The 22981-nt window shown below is 52.6% G+C and overlaps 1 protein-coding gene across 1 annotated transcript in view; it reads right to left on the bottom strand.

Moving 5' to 3' along the window:
* Nucleotides 1–20853, bottom strand: part of RASA3 (RAS p21 protein activator 3) — a 120024-nt gene extending 99171 nt beyond the window's left edge. Inside the window, exon 1 of the mRNA XM_037042097.1 lies at nt 20694–20853. Coding sequence (XP_036897992.1) covers nt 20694–20748 — 55 coding nt within the window. The 5' untranslated portion in view covers nt 20749–20853. The remainder of the gene's footprint in view (nt 1–20693) is intronic.
* Between the last annotated feature and the right edge of the window lie 2128 nt (nt 20854–22981).

Here is a 22981-nt window from a genome sequence, read left to right on the forward strand (position 1 = left end):
AAGCCTGGGCCTGCCCTGCTGTCCCATCAGCCACTGGAGCACGGGAGCCAGCGTCTACCTGTGAAACTTGCTCACCTCAGCGCCATCTGGGGTTTCTGCCTGCCACGCAGTTGTTCCCTGCCCCGACCACTTCTATTTTTAGCCTCCCAGAATCTGAGCCGCTGGCTGGTCTAGACTGCTTGTTATTCAATCAAGGGCTAATTCACCATTTTTCATGAATTAAAATGAACTGAATTCACAGGAAATCCCCAATCCTAGTTCCTACTGTTAGATCTAAGGATGACAAAGTCCCCCGTGTCACCAAGACCGTTCATCGGCCCTACTTGCCTGAGTCCTGATAAAGCGGGCAGGCCCTGGTCGGCCAAGATAGGGGACCAGGAGGCAGAGAAATGGAGGTCAAGCCACACAGGGAGACAGGGGACAGAGGCTGTGAGGTCAGAGGGCAAAGGGCATGGGGTCAGGGAAGCTGGAGGCCCAAGGGCAGAGGGAACATTCCCGATGGTTTGTACAGTGGCCTGAATTAGAAACACAGGAAACAGCTAACCACTGGGTGTGTGTGTGTGTGTGTGTGTGTGTGTGTGAAAATGACTGACTAGAACATTAGATAAGATGAAAGGAGGAAAGATCACACAGAAGCCTCTGGCCTGCATGCAGCCCCTCACGCCCTGAATGTTTTCTGACACCTTTGACACAAAGGTGAGCATTGCATGTGATACTAGTTATCTTGCCTTCTTATACCATGACTCCATGATTTAACTTTCCACCCTCAAAACCTGCTCTTTCAAGGTCAGCATCTCACATTGGGACGAAGGGTGCGACACTCCTTTGCACACACACATTTGTGCTCCTCCGGGCTCCTTCTCCCCGTGGGGCTGGGGCTGTACCACCCACAGCCTGCACATCCGCCATGACCCGGGCAGGCAGCCAAGCCTTCTTGGAGCTCCTCCAGGAGGTTCTTGTGGCAGCTCCACTCCCAGCTGAAAGGGAGCCCTGGCCCACCACCACCCACATCCCAGTCCTCCCAAGAAGCTCAAAGCCCCCAGGATCAGAGGGTGAGCAGGGCCCTGCAAAGGCAGAATGAACTGCGGGGCCACCTGAGAGGGGCTCAGATTACTGCTGAGGTTTCCAGAATGCAGCCAAGCGTGGTTCTCTCCAAACCAGCCGCGCATGCCGATGGGCCCTCACCTAGCCAAACTGCCCTCCCCGCCCATCGTCTCAGATCCAGTACTCGCCTCTCAGTAAGCCTCTGTTTCTCAGTCAGTGAAATGGATCATAGTGCCTATGAAATGCTGCGCGTGGCTCCTGGCACCGTCACAGGGTAAGCGTTCCACAACAACTATTTTCAGCCCCTCTGGGCCCCCAGCAGCCCACGGGAGAATCCGAACCAGTGACATTAGGATCAGGAACCAGTCACTGTCATCACCGTACAGCTTTCCAGGGGATGGGACACAATAGGGAGTGACAGCTACTGTGTGTACGCAGTCACAGTGACTACAGGGGTGCTGGTCTGTCTGAGCTGCAGCCTTGCTCTGGGGGCTGGGGTCCCAGACAGGGATGTCGATGGTTTCCCCGAACTGCAGCAACAGCTATTCAGCTAAGATATTCTGAACTGTCCTAAAATGTCCCTGCAGTAAATCACAGTCTTTCTATAAAAATATGGCTCTGCTAAATTATCATAGTAAATATTTGCTTCACCACCGAGGTCTATCAGACTAACAGAACAGCAGCAAACGTGGACGTTGCCTAATCTGATGTAGAGCTGAGGAGGAGGTGGCCCCCAGGACTGCAGCGGGCGGCAAGGGGCTTCGTGGTGCATTAGGGCAAAGCCAGAGTCCAAAGTGGTACCCACCTCCTTCTGCTCACAGCCTGAGACCAGATCAAAATCCCCAGAGTTTCCTAAGGGAAACTTTTCTGAGAACTGTCAATCCTGCAGGTCAGACAAGAGGCAGCACTGAGCCAGGCTTGACAAATGAGTTCTCAGAACGTCACCTCAGTCATGGGACATACAGATGGCTCTATTTTGGTCCAAACCTCTGGCACTGTGGTCTTGTCTTGAGAAAAGCATCAACAGCACTCAGCATCTTTTTCTTCACTCCCTTCACGTGTCTAACTCGGTCACAGCTTTGCGCTGGGTTCTTCCCCGTCAACACCAGGACCCATCCAGCAAGTGGAGTCCTGTTCTCAGCCTCCTCTCATCTCCAACATCAGTTCTAAAGCTCACCTCCAGCGTACACCCCGGTCATGTTTAGATAGCCCCAAACCAATGACAGCTCAAGAATGTAAGGATAAAACCCACCAACATTTATGTGGCACGTACCATGGGCACGTTACAGGTCTGTTCAATCTTCTTCCAGGTGGCTCAGCTGTGCAACCCGGCTGAGAGGCTAAGTTCCTGTTTTCCCAAGGCACACAACTGGTCGACAACGCGAAAACTGAGCCTGGGACCAACTGACTTTAAACTTGCCCTCCTAACGTTGCACTAAGGCCTTGCACAATCACGTACGAAGCTGAGGCCAGGCCCTCCAATCACTAAATACTGTCGTCAGAACCTTCCGGCTCTGGCTTCCAAGCAGAGGCTGCAGCAGGCTCCATGCGCCAGGGAGAGAAGGGTGCTCTTTGAAAAGGGGTGGGGGTCCCTAAGCTTTAAGCATTGCACTGATAGCTCTGGGCCCACTTGGGACGCTCGCACTCAGAGCACCCTTGCAGCAGGTGCCCCCTCAGTGTCCCTGTGTCTCAGCCACCCGGACATAGTGACAATCCAGTCTTACCTGCTGAAAGGGGGTGTCTGGGGTTTACCCAGACAAAAGGCACCCGAAATGGAATTATAACTTTTCATATTCTAACTTAGCTTTTCTGTACTCCCCAAATATCTTCTTCAGTGAAAATGTTTACTTCTACACACACACACACACACACACACGGCATCCAAAAGATGCAAAGCCAACAGTTGCTGGCAATTGTCAGTGGTCGAGAGTTGAATATTTGTGCCAGAGACCCTTCTAGCAGAAAAGCGAGGGGAGAGAAGAGGAAGGTGATGGACCCTCAGCCCCACTATATTCCTCACTGACATTCTTCCTCTTCTCCACCCTGGCAAAACTAGAAGTTTGCAAGCACCCCAGCCCAGACCCACGGAGCCAGGTCCTCAGTGGGTAGACCGGGCACTGGTGTTGTTCTGAAGCTCTCCAGGGGAGTGTGACACGCACCCAGCTTGTGCACCTGTGACAGACTGGCTTGCAAAGGCTCCTCTGCTGGGTTAGGGGGACACAGAGGTGGGCACTGGCCCCTGGGGGCATCTTTGCTGGGTCAGGGGTACTGCAACATGTTATGCACACCAATACCCCACAGTGTCTCTGAGTGTAACTCCTAGGCACGGCAGCCAGCCAGGCTGTCAAGGGTGGGCAGCATTAGCCCTTGCCCAGCACAGTACCAAGCACATCCACACAGTCGCTTGGCCCCACGTGCCCCTGGATAGGACCTCACTGCACAAGCAGCTGATCCCTGGCTGATGCTTGTTGGGGGACCTTGAATCCACCCTAAAAGACTGGTGGGAGAGATTCTGGTACCGAGACCCTGAAGGCGGGCTATGCCAACGCTTCCATGATGAGATCCTGCAAAAGCAGCTGAGCTGACCAGCATCGACAGAGCTGCTCAGGGTGAAACACTGAAAACTGCACTGTAGAACAGCAAGTTGTTGATGCCACAAACAAGCTGCAGACAAAATTCTAGTGGGCTGCTGTCTTTGGAAAAGAAGCATCACTACCCATGACCCATGACCCATACCCCACACCCCATGCAGACCACGAAAAAAACCTTGGCATTTTCAACTACATGTGTGACGATCTTTCTTTCCAAAATAGCCTCTAACCACACAACTGTTCAAAAAACCTCAAGTGCAATAACAGTGTATGTAACCTCCATCCCAGGTCAGTAATTAGAGTTCTCCCTGACTGCAATTTGAGCGAAGCCGGTACTTCCAGGGGTGCGTCAAACCCTAAATCTGTGGTTGGGGTAACATGGCACAGCATCAACAATCCCAGACAGAGCACGATCAGCTGAACTGCCTTCTGTGTATGCTGCAGTACACACTGCACCCTTCCCTCTGATTCCAAAGACTAGGCAGGGAGTGGAGGCTTTGGTGGAAAAGGCAAAAAGCAGAGAGGCCCCTCTGCGTGGTCAGGCATGGGGCACGGTCCTGCTGACTCGGGCCCATGGGCCCCCCAGCACCTAAGACTGGAGCCGCTGGGCAGTCTGCATGGGAAATGCTGGTGTGCGAGCAGACCGATTTGGTGACACCAGACAGAGATAAGGGAACAAAACTCTCCATCTACTGCTAATGGGTGTTGGCACAGCGCCCAGGGGAAGTTCCCAGTAAGGGGCTTCTTCCGGGAGCTGCAGCTGCACTGGGCCAGCTCCTCGCAATCTCCCAAGGGAGCCGGAACCTGGCCGCAGATGGAGGATTTTCACCCAGAAAAGTCAGGACCCCTGTGCCCAGGGACGGAGCCCAGCTCATGATGAGGGGCACTCTCCACTGGTGACAATACAGGAGCCTCAGCTGGCAGGGAATGGTGCGCTTCAGACCAAGGGCCCTCAGACTCCCACTGCATCGGGAGCCCCTGGGAATACAGATTGCCAGGCCTTACCCCAAGTTCCTGCTTCTGTAAGTCTGGGGTGGGGCCTGAACACTTGCTCAACAAACGAGTCCCAGGCAATGGTGCTGGTAGGGGGACCACTCTTGAAAGCCCAGGTTGAGGGGAAGGGAGGCTGGGCAGGCCAGCTCTTCCTGCCAAGGCAGGTCCCCTCCGAGCCCACCTGCAGGCAGGCCCAGCAGCCTCCTCTCCCAGAGGCAGCAGAGGTAAAGGCAGCCCAGCCTCAGGCTCAGCTCTCAGAGCAAAGGGTTTCCAAGAGGAATCTCAGAAGGAAGGAGACCTTGCCCCTCCAAAGGGAAACAGGGGGAGGAGAGACACGTAAAGGGACAGGAAGGGGGTGGCTGGGTGATTCCAGGGCAGGGATCTGGGGGCACGGAGTGAGGGGTGCCGAGGGGAACCAGGAAGGGGGCCACTAAGATCAGAGGGAAGAGCTAGGTTCTTCTGGAGGAACCTGACCCGGAGCTGAGAGAGGGAGGCGCAGGGAAGCCTTTCCTGACTAGGGGAGGCGGCTGGGGGCAGCCCTGGGACAGCCCGCATGAGCAGTGCTGGGTCACGAGCCACAGCAAGTCCAGGACCCAAAGGCACTGGTACAGCTCCTTCGTGTCTACCACCTCCTTCCTGGGACAGGCCCACGCATGGCACCTGGGACTTCAGAGCCCATCCCCACCCCCAGGACCCACCCCCAGCTCACCCAGCACCCTAACCCAGCAGACACCCAACCCAGCAGACACCCTGACCCAGCCATCCTGGCCTGGGGTCTTCCCTGCACAGCCCCGTGCATCTGCCAAGCATTCAGTGACAGCAACCTGACATGTCACACTTTGACAGCACACTACCCGTGACTGCAGAACGGTGACAAGAAACAAAAGAAACGTCAAAGAAATTGATTTGAAATGTCATGCAGATCCCTGCTAAACCCATCTGGATTAAACAAGTTGCTCTTGACAAACTTCTAAAAAGAGAGACAGTGGGAACCGACTGTGGGACTGGGGATGGGATGGGCGGGGAGGGTAAAGCGGGAAAAACTGGGGCAACCATAATGGAACAAACAAGAATTTTAAAAAGTGAAAAAGAGAAACGTGCTAATGAGAAAACCAGATTGATAATCTTTGTAACTCAAATTTCATGATTGTGGAACAGCTTAACATTATTTGTTCGCTTAAATGGTATCCACTATTTTACTCCACAAACCATTATCAAACGCGTACAATTCAGGCAGGCACTGCACCTGGTGCCAGGGCCATCTGAACACACTACAGTATCAGTGCCCTCGTGGTTGTCGCTCACTACGACATTAGAAAGCCAAACCACAAATTTATCTGTGAGCTCAAAATGAATTTCCTCTTGTCATGGGCTAACTTTCTATTCTGGATTTCCTGGGGTTTCCTTTATTAGACTTGAGTCCAAAACTATCTTGGAAAGGACTCTGGGTCATCTCAGCCTTGCACTTAGAAGGGGAGCGGCGTGGGTGGGAGGATGGGAGTGAGGAGAGGCGATCGGTGATCGCCCCGACCAGAAGCAGCCAGAGAAGTGGGCACTTCCTGGCTATTCTTGTCCGGCCTTTCAAATGCACAGGTAAAAATGGGTAGAGCATTATCATCATTTAATTTTATTTATAAATACAACTTGGTTTTCTTCATCCTTCATTAATCTTTGTTTACTCCTATCCGTTAATAACATTTAGGCAAGGTTTTAGTACAAACTGGAGAATAGATTGAACATCCTCCCTCCAGAACTTGCTCGGTGTTGACTCCTCAGCAGCCCCATTTCCACACACAAACCTGCTAACTCACCAACACAACTACCCAGAACCGCCCGTTAATCCCGGGGAGGAGAGAAGGGAGCTCAACCAGCGTGATTCTACTGCTTGAATGGCATCCTTGTGCAGAAAGCACCCCAGGCAGACAGCCCAGCCCTGTGGAGAGGTCATGGCCACTGCTGCAGGGGACAGAGGCATTTACAAGAACCTCTAGCCCACTGAGGGCTTCCCTTGCTGAAGGGGAATCTGCAACTCAAACTTGCATCCAGTGACCCAGTATTAACAGCCTCGTCCCTCTGTGCGAAAAGTAATAGCTTTTGGTAGCATCTCCTGGGTATAGTCAGCACGTGAGTGCGGTGCCTTGATGACCAAGACCCAAGAATAACAACTGGGGGGTCAGAGCAGTTATAGCCCCACCCAGCACACAGAAGCAATGCTTGTGTCTTCGTCCCTGTGTTTGGGGGAAGTGGGAGAGGGGGAGGCGCTCCCATGCCGTAAGTGTAGTCTTGTCCTAACTTCCTAGAGTTTCTAGAATAATTAATTGATTCATTAATAACCACTTCCCATCATATGACCTTTGTGCCACAGAGATAAAGCCATTGAATGATCCAGGAAAAAAAGTTACAGAATTTAAAACAACACGCTAACTAACTTCAATTGTCACTTAAAATCCATAGTATCGAATGCAGTGACGTGGCCCGCGGTTTTTCCAGTTTCTCCCGTAACACATGCAGCCTTGCGTGAATGGCTTTTAACGACACTAAATGCTTCACTACTAGCCCCGAAGTCAGAAACCCCTTCTATTCCTTCCTTCCATCACATTCTGCGGGAAAACACAGCTTCCTAGCTCGTATGTGGCTATAGACATATCTGTTCCCCAAAGCCGCACTTACATGTGTGAGCACGCTTCCCGGTCAGCACTCCGCTAACTCACACGCAGCAAGCTCACAGAGGGAGCACGGCCCTCTCCAGGAAGAGGGCACACAGGCTCCGGAGCAGCCTGCAGCGGCACTGGCGGCATCCTCGGGGACCCTGGAGAGCAAGCTGACGGAACGAGTGGGCGGCCCATCCCTCTGAGCCAGGCCCCCCACCACCCCATGTCCGACAGGCCCTATTTTACCTGAAGGCGGCTGGCAACTCTGAAACACACACACGTAAACATAAACACACAAAATCTCACCCCACTCTGCCCTCCCGTCCATCCACAGACCCCTCCGCGGCCTTCCCTCCTGCTGCTTCCCAAGGAGAATGCCACGTGTCAAGGAACCTAAGAAGCCTGTGCTCTAGGAAGGACGGTGTGGTCTCCCAGCAAGGAAATGGGGGGGTGGGCACTGACAGACAGTCGCTCGAAAAAGCACCCTCCCTTCAGATCTGTTACAACGTGGGGAAATGGCACTCAAGAACAGATGAAACTTCGGAACAGGCCAAACACTGGCCCAATGTTTGATTTCTTTCTAATGATGACAGTTCTGCTCTTATTCAATGGGAGCCACTACGTATGATTAAAAATGAATTCTGCACGTATAATTTCTGAGAATTTTCTGGTTTGGAAAATGCAGTCTGCAGTGTGTGTGCATGTGCATGTGTGCACAGGTGGGCGTGCATGTGTGTGCACACCGAGACGAATGTTCCCGGGAGAACAGGAAGTGCAGCGTAGACCCTCCTCAGTCTACCTTAGCACCAAAGAGCGCTTACCTCCCCAAGACCTGAGGAGTCCCCAGCCAATACTGTCCCCATACACACGTGACTGAGGCAGCAAGTTTGCCTCTAACACCCTGGAAGGCAAGGCTTCTATTTTCTTTGCCTTCTATGAAATCCCAGGGTATGTCTCCACAGGCCCAGGTGAAGCATTTAAGGGTGGCATCCTTCTCCATGAAACCCGCAGGGTGGGGGTGGCAAACAGCAGACCTCCCTGGCTGACTTCAGCTAACAGCCTGTGTGATTCGGAAGTGACACCCAAACAACCCATGGGTACTTTTTAACAGGAGGAGAACTTTCAAAAACTAACTTTTTTCCAACTAGTACTTGTGATTAATGCCTACAATCAAACTAAAAGTTCTTCTCATTGCCAAGCAGTGACCCTAAAAATTTACCTGTCTCACACTAACTTCTGAATGCTGTCCCATCCTGGCCCACCCCCACACCTAACACACAAAATCAACATGTACTTACATGCCCCACAATACTTACTGGGTTAGATGCACATGGAAATTTCCTGAATAGTCCTGAAATACTTGAGCTCATCAACAGTGCCATCACCACATTTAGGCCATGGTGACGCTCAAGTCCTGGACTAGGTTCTAAAGCAAGAGACAGAGCTTCAGAGAGAGACCCAGGAGCTCGGGTGACTGTCTGCAGTCCACGAGGAAGGCGTGTCCCAGCTCGCTGTTACCTGGCCCTCTCTACTGAAAACTGGCAGATACAGCCTACTTCAAAAACAAAAACATTCTCACGCTCACAAAACCAGCAGATACCAGTGCAGTTATGGACAAGAAAGCCCAACGGGCCAGGGGAGGGGGTGGCTCATGGAGGGGCGGGGGTGCCACTGCGCCAGTGCCCCTGGAAATAAAAGGAAAAACAGGAGGAACACAGAACACTAAATTATCACTGGTTACAGTGAATAACGGTCAGATGAAAAAGGAATAAAAGCCCAGTCTAATTCAAGGGACCAGGCACCCAGCAGGCTCCCTGGTCTTCCTTCCTGACCGCCCCCCTCAGCTCTGGCCTGAACGTCTGCTTGCCCAGGAAGGGCCCAAGGAAGACAGAGAAGGCTTCCTGAAGAGAACACCAGAATATACTTCAAGAAACAAAATAAACAGAAAAGCAAGAGGCTGAGCAAAAACATAAAGACAAGTGTTTTTTCTCTTCCCACACGACCCTTTATTTCCAGTCAGGACATGCATAAACACATTCTCGGGTCCAAATGCTGAAACTCTTTCTCCAAATACTTGACGCAGAGCTGAGCGGAGCAGGAAATGATGAACAGAGAAAGGAATGCCGCAGATTCCAGATGGATGGAGCCAGCTGGGGGGGGCTCAGGAAGCTGCCGAGGTCTTCTGACCATCGCCTCCCACGGTTTCTTACGAAGTCATCACCGTGTCACTACAACTGCAAGCAGTCAGTGGAGCCATCTGTGGTCCACCCAGCTCGGAGGGAATATACCCCAGGCAAGCCCCCCCACCTTACAGGGAGGCACTGGCTAGGCTGCCAGGCTGGGGGCTCTCACACAAGTAAGCTGGTTAGTTCCTGGGGTTTGCACCATGAAGTCTGGTATGAAGCAAGAGCCTGAGTACAAACGCCCTCTGACTCGGCCCCAAGTTAACAAGTGGAAGGAACTTCTCATCAAAACCTACAGAATCATCCAAGGGTTGCCTCCCCTTTACTGACACCAGACCACGTTCCCCGGCAGGGAGTAGACTTCCAGGAGGCAAGGTGGGCCACCACTAGGCATTTCTAACTGACGCTCTAGTACCAGCATTTGCAGTGGTTTCCTTTTCACATTTTCCCTAGAACAACACCCTCTCACCTGAATTCCAGTATATTCTACCCCTGGCACAGCCCAGCCCAGAGTCCTCAGAGCTGGTCAAAGACTGGGAACTCCTACCTACCTACAGTCAACTGGGAGAACAAGCCAGACATTTGAGCCTAAAAAGTGAATGGTTTCTGATTCAAATACAAAATATTAAAAAATCAAAAACAATTGCAGAAAAGCTCTCAAGTCATAGAAAGTGGAAAGGCTGATGCCCCAGCCGTGGAGCCCCAGGGCAAGCAGTGGGGGCCTCACCAAGCAGCCCGCAGGGCTCTCAGACTCAGGCGTCCCCACAGGCACACTCCGAGGCCCCCGGGGGTCAGGAGCACATGAACCGGGTGACTGTCTGCAGTGTCTCTGCAGCCTCCACCATGTCAGGAAGACGAAGTAGGACCAGAGCCTGCCTGAGAAACAGGAACCGTTTCTAAATGCCACACATCTTCCTCTGGCACACAAGGCCTGCTCCCCGGGGCCACGGATCTTAGCTACTGAGAAGGGGTCCGCAGAAGTCGCTGTGAGTCTCCCTTACACCTCCATCCCTGCTTGTGCACACAGCACTGTGCACCTCTACCCCAGAAACAGGCCCCATGTGTGCATGTGTGTGCACATGTGTTGCTTGGTAGTGGCATCCATCTTGGATGCCACACATGTGTAACGTGCACATGCTGCATGTGTGCCTCTGTGTGCTTCTTTGTGTGGTATGTCCATGTGTGCCTATGTGTGTGTGTGCACACAAGAGCAGACCGTGTAAGGGAAATAAAGATGGACACCTCCCTCCATCAGCTAAACCCTCTGCTGCACAGTGAGAGGCCCTGAGGAAAGACTCTGAACACTTTGCTCCTCAGGATGCACGTGGTCCAGAAGCTGGTCAGGGCTTACGGAGTGTGGTGTGTGTTTTCCATGTGAACGTCCTGTAAGCAGAATTGACTGCCTTTGAAACTCACCCCTATACAGTAGATAAAATACCCAATTGTTTGATCCTAAGTTAAAAACCATTTATGGTGGTTCGCCCCAGGGCAGGTCAGCAGGGCCCCCTGAGAATGCCGTGCCTGCCAGCCCAGTCCCCAGCAATCTGGAATTCCCCACCCAGCTCCCATCCCAGAGGCCATGGGAAAGCCGGCCCATCACAGCATCCTCCGCAGGCCTCTAACAAGCAGCCAGCTTGGCCAGGTCCCCTGGGGTCTTGCATACTGATGGCGTTTCTGGAACCAGTTCTTATTCCTGGATCTCTGCTAACAGCTCTGCACCACAGTCTGACCCTAGCCTTGGAAAGCCCCCATTCAGCTGGGCCAACATAAACAGATGCCCCGAGGCTTGGGGACCTGGCCAAACCACCCTCCTGCATACCCAATTTTAACTGCCCCACTCCACCCGTGTCCCTCCTGCCCTGTCCTGCGCAGAGCCCTCATGGAAGTACAGTCTTGGAAGCTGCTCCGCCTTTTCAGGCAGCTCAAGACACTCAGCTGGGAAGTGGGTCGGCAGGCTGTGAGCCCCTGGCTGTCCCGGCCTTTCGAGGGCCACAGGTTCATGAGAAAGTGTTGCTCTGCTGAGTAAGGCCCATAGATGCTCACTTAAAGACACTGAGAAGGAGAAGGCCTCGGGTGGGAAGTCAGCTATCTCCTGTTTGAGGAAGTGATTCGATACACACCCAGGAAGGCCGTTCCTCACTAACCGCAGAAGCGCCTGAGCCTGGGTGATTATAAGTTCATCACGGGACAACTCGGGCAGTCACAAACTCTCTTGCTGTGTGACCCTGGGAGGCCCCGGCACAAGTATCGGACACAACAACAGGAGCTGTCTCTGTCACTCAGTGTGTCCAAGGCTCCCCACTCAATGCCTGATCTGGCGGAGTGAAACACACAGCGTACACAGTATCAAACAAATTGGCTGTTCTGCTGCCTCCCAGCAATAGATTTTGAACCGAAAGGAGAAACCACAAGAGCTAAAAAGAAAAATGAAATATTTTACCTCAGAAGAAAAGAAAACCACAAAACTAAGCTGAAGAGAAGGTCTGGGGTAAATGTGTAGCATCCTCAACTGTTTGATGGGCTTGGCTGTATGTGGATCACTGCACGTCAATCCCCACGGCTTTTCTAATGACAAGGAAGGAGAAACTGGCCCTGACTCAAGCGGCCGGCACACAGATCACACCTAATTGGACCCATGTGGCAACTTACAAAAACTATGAGTCCAAAAACAACGTTCCAGAAAGAGATACACTAACAATTATTATCCTCAACTCTGATAAATGTCCGGAAGAATCCAGAAGCCTGAGCCCAGTCCCAGAATCCTATCAGTGCCCCAGGACAACTGGAGGGAAGATGGTTCTCAGGAAAGGCGGGCGACTTGGTCCTAGTCCTGGTCCTGGTGCACTGGCGGCTGCTGAGCCGAGAACACTGCTGTGTCCAGCACAGAGCAGGGTGCAGCCACCTGGTTAGGAAAGCACCGTCCCCTGGTGGGTATATTTCATCTGACTGGCAATTGGGAGCCAGGATAGAACAGCTCTTTACACTTGGGAAAGTATTCAGTAACAGGAACAGAAACAACGTGAAGAGGAAAACACAGGCACAAGTCATTCCTCAACTGACTCCAAGGGAAGGACACTGTGGTGTCTCTGGAAATGGTTCTGATTTGCTGGGTGGCCCTGTATGCAGCTTCCAGGCCCCCACCATCCTCCTGGGAGCACATGGACTGTAACAACATGCTTCACACGTTGAGATGCAGCACATGCCAGCCGTGCTCTCACACCAGCAGGCTGACTGTCCCCAGTGTGGGGCTCAGACTTCCTTGAAAAGTGAAGCTAATGTCACATTTCAGGACAGACAGAACTGCGGTCCTGGGACTCCAACTCTGCATGCAGAAACACACCTAGTATTACGTTCAGACACTCAGAGAACAAGGAATCGCTATCTTTGACCCCACAGTCATCTTGATGATCCATCATTTCCAGCAAGGATAAAAAAGTCAAACCAAAAGCTCCCCGGACACTCTGATCCCTGCACAGGCTTAAGGGAGACCTAACAACCCTCCTGCGCAAACCGCTTCCTGGGTTCCAGCCCGTGGAATCGGGAGGCACTCATCTCCTATTTCTAAGGAGTCTGACTGTGTTAACTGTTAATTTTGGAAGCTGCCTCACACTTAAAGAAAGGCACCAGATCCTCTGCTGTGGATGACACGACCGGAAGCTCCCTGTCACTGTGTCAGTTTCCTAAAACCAACAGCTGGAGCGCCCAACCCGCTCAGCAGGTCAGAGCCGGTGTGAAGCCCCTCTCGGAGCCGCCCGAGGCCCTCCACTCCCGCAGCCGCTGCTGTGCTCCGGCGTGTTCACTCCTTCATTTCTGGGCTCTGCCGGCGGCCCTGCCCCCGTCCGTGCCGCACTCTTCCTGCAGGAAGCAAGCCTTCTACAATCCAGGCAAATGACTTTACCTTCTGGGCCATGGTTCCTCTACAGAACATTGTTCTTCCCACTTTCCAAGCTGTTGTGTTGTTAAAGTCTCCCTTGACCTACCTATATGCAAAATTTCACATCCATGCACTCATGCCTTTGCTTCTTTGAAACAAACCTTGTATTTACTTGTTTCCCTCTTCCTACCACAGGGAGTCTGACTAATGGGCTTGCGTGGGTCTTTATCTCCACATCTGCACGTGCTTATCTGGCTTTTATTGCTCTTTAAGCAGGTGATCTGAGATAAGATTTTCTGTATTTTGCTTTTGTTTCTAGCCATACCCATGGAACTTCCCACATGTTGTGTGGCCTGGCCTGCCTCTAACTTATTCCTCGGAAAGCTGCCTAATATTCCACACTGTGGAAGCACCATAACATAATCACCCTTCCAATTGTGTACATTTTGTTTTCATTTCTGCTATTTGTTCATTTAACCCTGACTGTCGTGGTGCCATGAAATTCCTGTGCATGTCTACCTACCGGTCAAAGTCAGAACACTGTGAGCTCCTTCATTCCTGTTCCCATTAAAGACCCCCTGACCCTGACATGGGGATGCACAAAACTAGATAACCAGTGAGGATGCCCCCTTCCCACCAAGCACCACGATCTTACACCTGCTCTCTCACCTTAGACTCTCCAGGGGTGACCAGCACCTGCAGGACTTGACATCCAAGTCTCCACAAGGCCATCCACATGCCCCACTCTACCCACTCAGAGCTGGAGACCTATCCACGCACCTGACAGACCGCTCCCGCCAACCACCGCTGTCCCCCAAAGCTGCGTGCACTGCACAGTGTCACATAGTGACTCCCTCTTTCTTCAAACTCTGCACCGCAGGTTCAAGGCTGCTTTTCCCCTGATGTCTTGTCTTACCCACCTGCAATTGCACAAAGTGCAGCTGTCTGTATTTTTCTTTTTAGTGAGAACTCTAATTTGTTACAAGAGGAACACTAACAAATAGCTTCAAACTGGTGCCTCAAATTTTACTAGTAACACCTATCAATAAAGATCAGGGTAATGGGAGTGCCTTTGTTCACACAAGGTCATCAGGCTTCCCCCAAAAGGTTTTACTCTCCACTGTGACAAAGAGACTGGGACAGAGCCGTAACCGGCGTGGGAGCACCAGGTGGTTGGAGTATCACACCATAAACTGAAAGGTCACGGGTTCCAAATACTGCACGGGGCACATGCCTGGGTTCCTGGTCAGGGTGCCTATAAGAGGCAACTGATCAATGTTTCTCTCCCTGCCCCCCTTCCCCTCTCTCTAAAATCAATTTTTAAAAAAATTTACACCCATGCACATCTTGCAACTAAGACAGGATGCGCCAGTGCTCTCATTCCCCAAGTACCTTCAGGAGGGTGCTAGGTTTTACACACTCAAATGCCTCATTAGCTTCAGAGAAGCAAACCTAACCGTTTTCTACCAAATGCTGTATCCCAGCCAACTGACTCTGTCTATAGGGCTGCCTCAGGAGCCCAGGTAGGGCTCACCTGCCCAATGCCTTTTCCTAATGTACCTGGGCTGCCAGTGGCACTGCTCAGAGAACCACCTCTGGATTTCTGTATTCTGATCAAGATCCCATCTCCGCAATTCCCCTCCTCTCCAACCCCTACCCCAGCACCCCTCACCAGTGTCTCAGAGCAACCGGGCCAGCATTCCCTGCGAAGTCAGCTCTTCTCTCCTTCCCAGCCCCTCACTGTCTCCACCCCAACCACCACCACCACCACCACTATTCAAATCCAAGATCATGGACAACAAAAACATATAGTATTAAGTGATGAAGGGAATAATCATGTTGGCAGAGCACAAGAGTAGGTTCAAATCTCAGTTCAACCTCTTACACTGTTGGTGACTCAGGGCAGATTATTTAGATTCTCTAAGTCCCCCTGCCTCAAAGTCAAAGTCACGAAGTTGTGAGAATTTAAGTCACAGTGAGATAATACACACAAACTAGACTCAGTCTGCATCCCTCGCCGCCCCCTCACACATGCACAGCAAGCCCACCCTCCTGCCCAGGCAGGACCTGGAGCCACAGGCTGAAATCACCCTTGGCCCTGCGCCCGGCTGCTCCCCAGGCTCAGCCCAGGTTCTGCACATTCGTCTTTAGGGGGTAAAAATAGCACGGGCAGCTAGCTGAGCTCGGTTAATAGAATATCCAGGTTAATTTTAGCATCAAAAAGCTCAAGAGAATATAAAAGCCCTGATGCNCACGAAGTTGTGAGAATTTAAGTCACAGTGAGATAATACACACAAACTAGACTCAGTCTGCATCCCTCGACACCCCCACACACATGCACAGCAAGCCCACCCTCCTGCCCAGGCAGGACCTGGAGCCACAGGCTGAAATCACCCTTGGCCCTGCGCCCAGCTGCTCCCCAGGCTCAGCCCAGGTTCTGCACATTCGTCTTTAGGGGGTAAAAATAGCACGGGCAGCTAGCTGAGCTCGGTTAATAGAATATCCAGGTTAATTTTAGCATCAAAAAGCTCAAGAGAATATAAAAGCCCTGATGCCAAGAACCACATGTGGCCAGTAGGGCCACTTCTTACACCGTCCAGGGCGCACACACACACACTAACGTCACTGATACCACTCTCCTAAATTCACAAAATGTTTTCTCTACTGGAGAAAACAATTCCTTCTTAACCCCGTGAAGACACTACTACTACCAATAACTATTTTAACTTACTGAGTAGTACCCCCACCTCATCTGATCCTTACAGGATGTGGTGATGGACACAACACTGCTCCCCATGAAGGACATCGGGTTACATACCACACTTTTAGCAGAGCGGACTTGGAATCCTGAGGTCCCAACCCCCGAGGTCCCATCTGTTCACCATGTCCCCTCCTCGCTGGCTGAATGGCCACGGGAGGCACAGACTAGGAACCCTGGCCACAGTTCCCTGTTTTCCTCTCACTCCATGCCCTGCCTGAGGGAGTTCCTACCCCCTCAGGGGTTGTGGGGTTGTGCCTGTGACTAGGTGGAGGGAGGGCAGAGGCTGGGGCAGGCCCACACACAGAGCCGAGTTTTACTGAATGGGAGGGATTGTCAGGTCCAATGTGCTTATGCTGGCCCCAGACTGCCATCGCCCTTCTAGGTGGACAAGCTCTAGTCTTTCACAGAAGGAACAAGAAAGCTTGCACGGGGCCCACTGCACACAAGAGAAGCAGTTGCACCAGATCCAAGGAGAAGGAAGGGAGAGACGGAGTCAGGGGAAGACCTGCAGCTCAAGGAACCAGGCGGAGCATGGCCTCACAGAGGACACACATAACAGACACAAACTGTACCCTCTGATGGAGAGCAAGGGTGCTCTTATATTTTACCTGATTTCCTTGCACTCTGAACTGCAAGGCTAGGCTTTTTTTGCTTGAGAGAACACCTTTGTATGTTGCTCTTAATTGAACACATTCATCAAGATAAGATGAGACTGAAAAGTGAATAGCAATAACTACGGCAAAGGAAAACATCACCAGGAAGCGAAGCTATCTTGCAATGCCCAAAGGAGTGCTGGGTCCCAAACAGCACTGCCCAGCAGAAGCTCTGTCATGGTGGGTGAGTTCTTCCCCATCAGCACCCACAAATCTCCAAGTGGCTTCCCTCCCAGTGCTGAAGTCCTGACTCATGGCAAGTCAGAAGAACACACTTCCTCAAACTGTCATCTCATAGGAAGCACATTCAGTTTACACTACATGAAACACTGGGGTAAAAATAGGTAATAACTGCTACCGAAGACAGACGATGTTTGAGATGGTTGAGTGTCCTGAAGAGCTATCCGAAATAACACTGCAGTCCTGACTGGTCTGGCGCAGTGGATTGAGTGCCAGCCTGTGAACCAAAGGGTTGGTGGTTCGATTCCCAGTCAGGGCACATGCCTGGGTTGCAGGCTGGGTGCCCAGTTGGGGACATGTGGGAGGCAACCACACATTGATGTTTTTCTCCCTCTCTTTCTCCCTCCCTTCCCTGCTCTCTAAAGATAAATAAACAAAATATTTTTTTAAAAAACACTGTAAGACTTAAGTGGGGAAAAAAACGTGTTCTTCAAGAGCAGGATTCAAAAACTACAATAAAAAAGTACCTCACTTTTATTTGGTACTTTCTTATATATTATCTCATTTGTAAAAGGTGGAAAGAAAAAGAAAGGGGAAGAGTTAAAAAAAGAGATTTTTCTCCCATTTTCCCCAACTTTAGCCTCTCAATGAAACCAAGTATCATCAAACTTTCCAAAACTTAGCAAAACATTTAAGCTCTAAAGTCCAAGGCTCCCATACCTAAAAAACTCTTCATTTCCTCCAAGTGTTCTGCCCTTTTTCTTAGCAACAGCAGTGATACTTCGTAGTGGTATAACTTCAGGGAGAATTTTTCATTTTGTCTTTTTCTGGGAGTGAGGGGGGCGGTGTTAACATAAGCCCAAACAACAGTGTCTTATAAGCTCCCACCGGATGCAGAAGACAATAAGAGCCTGCAATTTGCAGATGGAAAAATGAGGCTCTGAAAGGGGAGGATACTCGCCCTGGGTCATCTAGCAGGCCAACGGCAGACATGGGGCATGCAGCCAGCTAGCCTGGAGACAAGGCTCGGAGATGAATGGACCGCTCAGCCAGCGTCTCTCCGAAGGAGAGGCAAGCATGCATGTGACCTTGCATGCAGTGCCTCATGCACATCTGCCCCTCCTCCAAATCCACTACAGTGCCCCTCATCATCATGCCTTCGAGATCAGGGCATTCAGGCAAGCCAGAGCCAAGACCCGCCACACACAGAGGACTAGGATAAGAAATGAGCATGCCACTGCCCTCGGGATCATCATCAGCCTGTTCTACTAACAGGCTTTCCCTCAAGTGAAACAAGACTATGCCCCAAAGCGGCCCACTCACGGGTCACCTTCAGGGTCTCCAGTCCAGCCCAGGCTCTAACTCAGCAGCACAGCCTTGTCCACTTCTGTGCTAAGAAGCAGGAGGAGGCCCTGCCTGTTCCATTCGGTGGCCGTGGCTCCCTGCATGCCCCTAGCCACAAAGGCGAGACACAGAGGTCGCACCCCTGTAGCCCAGCATTGTAGGCAAAGTCCCTCCTCGGAAGAGAGAGACAATGGGCTTCTCAGAGCTGGAACCACGTCCACAGAGTTGGAGAGCCAGTGCGCGGGCATTTCTGCCTCCCTGCTATCGCTCCCAGACACAGGGGGCGGGTGGGGAGTGGGGGAGGCTCTGAGGGCTCTAACAATACCCAGTCCCCACATGGGGTTAGAGATGGCAGATGTTCCCGTCACTGCACTAATCCTCAGCTGAGCCGGGTGCTTCTATCGCCTGTTTAAAGTGGAGCACACAAGAGACCTCCTAACCAAGCAGTGTCTTCTGACCCCCTTCTTCCACACCAGGCCCCTCTGTTTTGGGGTCCAGGACCCTCACAGGAGTGTGCACACGATGGCCAGTGGGGCTGCTCCCCAGGACCTTTGGGTGTCTCCTGGCCCTCCTGCTTCACGCACTGTGCCATCCTGGAAATAAATCAATGCTCTCTGCTCAACAAATCAACACTCCGGAAACCTGCTGCTTAGAGTCTGAGTCTGACTGGCTGTGCTGGACCCAGCCCACCCTGTCCCCAGACCCATTCCCGCCTGCTGCACCCAGAACCCTGGTACATTCCCCCACATCCCCACTCCAATGCCCCCACCTTCTCCTCTTGATTAAGGAAGAACCTCAAATCTTCCGGAGGGTCCCCCACCCAACTCACTGGACCCAGGGATTGAGTGAGGGCTCTTGCCTGAGGGAACCCTAACAGAGGCACTTCCCCTGCCCCCACTTCAGGTGGAGTTCAACACTGATTCTCTCAGTGTGAGAGCGCAGCAGACTTCACACAAGTAAACACCAGAAGCCCTCTCCCGGCTGACTCCTCGAGGCTGAAGCGCTGCCACATCCTATCTGCAGTGCTTCTGAGCCAAATATCAACAGCGTCTCAGCAATGATCCATAAACCAAAATAAAGCAGACAGGAAACAACATGCTGATTTAGGGTAGCTGGAATTCCTCAGGCAGCATCAAATGTCATCAACAACTGACACTTCAGCAGTCACCGGGTGCCTGGCTCTGCTCCCTGCGGCCCCTCTTCACAAGGGGATACCCGGGAATGTGGAGCACTACCAGGGACAGGGATTTCAGCGGCAAGAAGGACCCTGAGGAGGACGGCACTCCGGGGCCTCAGAAGCCCTCTCCAACATGAACCGTCCTCGCACCCTGCACATTTATGGCATTAAGGGATCAATAATTCCAGGCACCGATCTTGTTTTGAGGGGGGAAAAACTTGCACATCACCCTCCCAACATAAAACACAACTGGCAAAAAGCAAATCTCTCCAGATAAACCCAGGAAGTCCAGATATAGCCCTCCAGCCCACTCCAGAATCTGCATTTCATTTCCCTCCCCCAGCTCTTGAGTCCGGTGAGAAAGGCAGAATCCTCCCGGGTGACAGGGCCTGCCTGAATGGAAAGCGCTGCCGGCCAAAACCTCCCTCGCCAGTTCTCAATGGAAGGTGGGGGAGGGGTGGCTCCGCTGTTGCCCTGCCCTGAGGGAGCGCTGGGCCGGAGTGAGCTCCACTCGTTCATACCTACACACAAAAACGTTCGCCTACACAGATCTGTGCACACAGAGACACATGCACACACAAAATGCACGCACATCTACCCACACCAATGTGTGCACACACAGGCCACCAGTCCGCAGCCGGACCCAGCCCCATCCCCATCCCCCTGGGGGAACATGTGGAAGAGCTTACACGTTCGAAGAAAATGAAGTTTCTGGGTGCAGCAGTTGAGGAGAGATGCCAAACCCTGAGATAGGTGGATTTGGCACCTGAAATACACGCATCCAGAGTCCCCCACATATGCGCACACTCATGCACACACTCCCAGCGGGTTCAGGACCCGGGTCCTGCGACGCACCACACCCTCCGTACAGGCGACCCCACCTCCGACACTGCACCTCCAGGGACTTGGGGTCGCTTTCGGCGCAGAGGAGGTGCGGGGAGCTGAGTCTCTCGAAGCCTCCGGGCCCGGCTCTGCCCAGTCACCGAGCTCTGAGAGAGGTGGGGAGGGGCCGTGGTTGACGGACCGGCCGGTCCTTGAGGAGGTGGAGGGGGCGCAGCCAACTGACCGGCAGTCTCCAGGAGGTGGGGAGGGGGCGCAACCAGCGGACCAGCAGTCCCCAGGAGGTGAGGGAGGGACCTCAACCGGGGAGCGCTCATCTCCAGGAGCTGATCCGGGACCTGGAGGCGCCCGCCTCGAGACCCGCGAAGACCCCGCTACCCACGCCGGCTCCTGGGCACCCACCGATCTTGATCTTCACGCTCTGGAAGACCCGGAGCCCCTCTTCCTCCACCGCCATGCTGGTCGGAATTCGCGCGCTGAGCCCAGCTGAGTAGCCCGAGCCAGAGCGGCCGCGCAGTCCCGGCGCTCTGCGCCCTACCCGGCGGCCGCCAGGTCTGGGGTGCCCCCGCCTCCCGGGCTCCACCCTCGTGGCCGCCCATTGGTCCTGCTTAGCTTCCCATTGGTGGAGGGCCCACAGAGGGGCCGAGCAGGACGGCTCCGCCCACAGTGCGACCCCAACTGCCTATTGGCGGAGTTCTGGAGAGGGGCAGGGTCTGTCTCCGAGATGGGATAGCGAAGGACAGAGGAGGGGAGACCACGGCTAGGAGTGCGGGGCTTGAAGGGTGTACGTGGATGGGGGCAGCCAGTGGGGGCGGCAGGAGGGGTCGGGGGTGGTGAGGCAGCGCAGAGGGGACTGGGTGAGGGGGGAACTTGGTGGTTCACGGGGAAGGGTGAGGGGAACCAGACGGTCAGGGGGGCACCAGGTGGATGGGGGAGGGGTGGTGCGGTGTGCTGGGAAGACTGGGCTGGGGTGGGGCAGGAACTGGGCCAAACGCACTGCAGTCAGCTCTCACCCCCAGGCATCTGCAGGGTCTCTTCCTCCCTTCCTTTACTGGTCCGTCTCAAGGTCCTGTCCTGACTTTCTCTCCACTTCCCTCCTCCCCATTCTCATCATAGGGCCCTACACTACACACACACACACACACACACACACACATATATACAAAAATACAAGCTTAATGAACATAGGGGTCTGGTTTTTCCTCTACTTTATCCTCACTTCCTGAAAAAAATAAAAACAAAATGCTTAAGTATGTGTTGAAAAATGAAGAACCATTCTTGACCCTACTTGAGCTTCTTTGCAGGTCCTCGATCATCTTGAGTTTAGCCTTTCAAGGCCTTCTTTGTGGTGTTTACTAGTGGTTTAATGGAGGTTAGGAAAGCCAGCTTCTTGGTTCAAACCTCATTGTTGCTACCTCTAACTCTGGGACCTTGGGAGATTACTGTAGTGTGTGCTGTGGTGTGCCGTCCAGACTTTCCTCCTTAAGACGAAGGCTTTGCCTCCACCAGGATAACTACGTAGCACCCCCAGCTCCTGAGCCTCTCAGAGGATTGGCTGAGGCCTGTGCAGCAACTGCACTGTGGTTAAGCTGCTTCCCTGCACCATCCTTCTTCCCTCACAGGCTCCTGGGACTTTTTTTTCTGAGAACACTCCTGATAAAGTCCTGCACGTACATCTCTGCTTCAGAGTCTGCTTCCAGAGGAACCCAGCACGAGACAGTTGGAGCCAGGAGTGTCTAGAGGCAGCCCCCATGGTGGGGGCTGAGAGCCGGATGCCCACTGGCACAGGGCTGGAGGCACAGCAGCCTGCCATGCTGTAACAGTGGCGACTGGAGCAGAAGCCTGTGGAAGGAAGCACCTGGTGGGTGCAGTGTCGCAGGCACCAGAGACTTTGGGAACGTGGTGATCATTTAGACTATGGAATCAGGTTGCTCTTGCTGAGAGCAGAGCAATGAAAAAATCATCCATTTAAAATGTAGCAAGAAAAGAGGGCTTTTTGGGTACCATGTAAAGACACCGTCATCTCCTGCAACCAGAAAACCAAGAACGCTGTGGGTCAGAGCCAGGACTTAGTCATGAAGATAGCAGCACTCAGGAAAAAATCGAAAGCTCAACCCAAGGGAGGTTGCTGTACCCAAGTCAGGACACTGGTTGGGAAAACAGGAGACCCTGGAGTTTGGGGGAAGAACCTCTGGATTAATGCACTCAAAAATCTTGAATCCCAGATTTCCTGGACTCTTCTGAACCTGATGAGGTGTCCTGTTTCTCCCTATTAAAGGCAAGTGCTCTGTGTGCTTAAAGATGAGGCAGAGACTTCTTGCAAGGCAATGCATACATCCCGATGGTCTGCCTCCAGCTCATTTCTCCACGGCACTTGCAAAGGAGCTTCAGGATCTGAGAAACCTATACCAGAGGGAGCTGGGAGAGTTAATTGCAGAACCAGATCCACAGAATGTTGGATTCAGGGGAGGCCTAACATAAAGATATGGTCAGGTCAGAGTTTACTGACATGGGATTATTCAGCCACGATACAGAGTTTGGCACTCAGACAAGAACCAGGTGCCACTGCGGTGGACTTTGGAAGTGTGTAGAAATTGATGTCCCACACCAAATGAAGGGGAAATGCCAAATGGGTGTGACAGACAGCAGAGGAAGGCATCCAAATGCTCTGAGATGAGCACGGAATAGTA

This window comes from Sturnira hondurensis, unplaced genomic scaffold, assembly GCF_014824575.4.
Source record: "Sturnira hondurensis isolate 20B ecotype Veracruz unplaced genomic scaffold, ASM1482457v3 Scaffold0003681, whole genome shotgun sequence".
Taxonomy (NCBI): Eukaryota; Metazoa; Chordata; class Mammalia; order Chiroptera; family Phyllostomidae; genus Sturnira; species Sturnira hondurensis.